The sequence below is a fragment of the Protobothrops mucrosquamatus genome, unplaced genomic scaffold, assembly GCF_001527695.2.
Source record: "Protobothrops mucrosquamatus isolate PMUCROS unplaced genomic scaffold, P.Mucros_1.0 scaffold261, whole genome shotgun sequence".
Classification (NCBI taxonomy): domain Eukaryota; kingdom Metazoa; phylum Chordata; class Lepidosauria; order Squamata; family Viperidae; genus Protobothrops; species Protobothrops mucrosquamatus.
Genome location: NW_015386608.1, coordinates 719,604 through 722,367, shown reverse-complemented (window position 1 = coordinate 722,367; position 2,764 = coordinate 719,604). Strand labels below are relative to the sequence as shown.

Below are 2,764 nucleotides of genomic sequence, written 5' to 3'. Positions count from 1 at the left end.
CCCTGGGAGTCGCCAGCCGGCACTGTCTGGCTGACGGCACCCTGAGGAGACCCACTCTGTGGGAGCGTACCGGCCGATGGGAGGTAATCTGCGGCAGAAGGCGGTCTCGGAGATATCCAGGTCCGATGCCATGGAGCGCTTTGAAGGTGATAACCAACACCTTGAAGCGCACCCGGAAAGCCACCGGCAGCCAGTGCAGCTCGCGCAGCAACGGTGTTACATGGGAGCGACGAGTCCCTCCCAACACCGCCCGCGCGGCCGCATTCTGGACCAGTTGGAGCCTCCGAGTGCTCTTCAAGGGAAGCCCCATGTAGAGAGCATTACAGTAGTCCAGGCGGGAGGTGACGAGGGCATGGGTGACTGTGCGTAAGGCGTCCCGGTCCAGAAAAGGCCACAACTGGTAAATCAGGCGTACCTGATAGAACGCCCCCCTGGTCACGGCCGACAGCTGGTCTTCCAGTGTCAGCCGTGGGTCCAGATTTAAATTGTATTTGTCTGATTATTGCCTTTATAGTAGCCTTTTCTCCTGTTCTTCAAGGCCATTCCTTCATCTTCTAGACTTATTCACTTTTGATAACAGTTATTATAAGATTGTCATCTTTACTGAAGGCTGCCTAAGACACTCATATCTACCTAAAAACACCTCATCCAATGCCTCACTCAAGTTATTTCACAATTTTACTAAGAGAATCTTTTCAACATCCTTCATCCAGATGGTGTAGTAAATAATTTTAATTGGCCAATATACATACACCAGGCCTCTGCTTAAAAATAGCATCTAGAAGCAAACCAAGACTAATGGCAATACAAATTGAAAGCCACCTTTTATTCTTTTTTAAAATCCTGCAACTAAAGTATAGGTGTCCTGCTCTTTCATCTTCAGAATACTGTACCTGCCCATGAATCAGGAACATAATCTTTCATCTCCACATAGACAAATAGAGAGGGCATTGTAAGAGGCCGGTTGCTCTCATTACGAAGGCAAACATGATGATAACCTAAAAAAGAAAGTGCATGAATCCAGTAGGAAAATATATAGTGGTGGCAATTTGGGTGCCAGAATAAGAAATGCAATGAGCCTCCCCAGAAAAACAGCATCTTTGTAGGTTCTTCGATATCATATTATTTCTGCTTTTGTAAACTGTGTACCAGTTTCATACCAAAGAAGTCACAAATGTCACTCATGATGAAATACTTAAACTTCGGTGAACTGATAACAAGAGAATGAAAGGAGTCCTTCAACATTTCTTCATATATATATATTCCTTAAGGAATGAGCTTTCTTTGTGCATTCTTTCAAATATAAGGAGAAAAAATTAAGGAAAAACTCTGGTGGCACACATTACTCCATTTCCTATAGTTCTCTGTATCCTCACTTTCAAATCTTTTAGCCCTGAGTAGGGTTAAAGCACTGTGAAGCTACTTCTATTCGTAATCAATTAGACATGAATACTGTAAAAGATTTTCAGATTTTCTAGTTCTCACAAAGAGATCCTACTTTAGTATTTTACGCTTCTGAAGAATGCACAAAGACAGCTTTGAGTTAATTGCTGGCTATTGAGCCAGCCTTCACCTCTGACTCTATGAAGGACATCAAGATTCATAGGAAGCTACCCCAAGATTGTGGTTAAAAAAAAGAGAGAGAGAAACAGTCAAGTTCAAAGGTCAGAAAAATGATCAAGTCTTACCAGAGCACACAGCAGTAACTGGGATAATGCGGTGACCAATAAACTTCCCACCTTCTTCCAAAGCTACAATTCTGAGAGAAGCCAACTCTGGCATCAAAATCTGGCAGGAAAAAATTGTTTGATGGTCTGTAACATTTTTCCCCTTAAAAAACAAATCCCAAGGTGGGGGAAACTAGTTCCGTGGCTATACTTTGGAGGTCCCCTTATCTTCTGTGCTTTCATGTCTAAAAGGGCTTCTATGTTCTTGTGGATGATATCGCTTACTAAGGCCATATCTTGTTCTAAGCAAGTCACTGAGCTGTTTCCCTTTCTCCTCATCACACCCCCAATTATTTCTCTTCATTACTGGTAGCTGCTTTCTCACTACCTGATTCAACTTAGCTCAAGAGTAATATCACTTAAAAAAAAATATTCTGCCAGCCTCAAGGTCAGCCACCCGTATGCAAGGAGGATTCCCTATATGGGTTCCTCCTCTTAACATAAACTTTTCTGATAGCCAAGAGATATAAACAAAGACCGATCTGGTTGGAAGTATGATATTCTTAGAAATATATAAATAAAATAACTGTACTGAAATCTTCTTTGTATCTTTTGGTTTTCTCTCTCTTTCTCTTTCTTTTTCTATCTATCTACCTATCTATCATTGTGGACAATATGAACCACTGCTGATCTGCTTTCTGCATTCCTAATTTTGAGAAGATAGTTCTATACTGGCTCTGAGGGACAAATGACATGGATGTTTTAATTTGTTAACTAACACAGTTATTTTGTATTTCGTATTTTAATTTGATGTATTTTCTCTCTTTTAAAATAATGTTGGTTCATTACAGATTGGAATATAGGATAGTTGTATGGATTGGTTAGATAGCTTTTAACATTCCTAAACTGAAAAGATAAATCTTCAGATTGATTATTTTCTCTGTTCAGGTACAACACAGACAGGAATTTAGGAATAGCTTTTAACATTCCTAAATTGAAGAGGCTGAAGATTATCTGAAGATAAGAAAAAGTTTGTTAGTACAAATTGGGGTCTGGTTTATCTCTTTAGTGAACTCTAAACAACCTTTTTCCTTACA

At 40.3% G+C, this 2,764-nt stretch overlaps 1 protein-coding gene across 1 annotated transcript in view; it reads right to left on the bottom strand.

Moving 5' to 3' along the window:
- The window catches only part of LOC107286221 (1-phosphatidylinositol 4,5-bisphosphate phosphodiesterase beta-2-like), a gene marked incomplete at its 3' end in the record, with an annotated part of 47,843 nt that overhangs the window by 5,293 nt on the left and 39,786 nt on the right, over positions 1-2,764 (bottom strand). Inside the window, exons 21-22 of the mRNA XM_015814552.1 lie at positions 1,689-1,788; positions 894-998 (exon numbers count right to left, since the gene is read on the bottom strand). Of these exons, the coding sequence (XP_015670038.1) occupies positions 894-998; positions 1,689-1,788 (205 nt within the window). The remainder of the gene's footprint in view (positions 1-893; positions 999-1,688; positions 1,789-2,764) is intronic.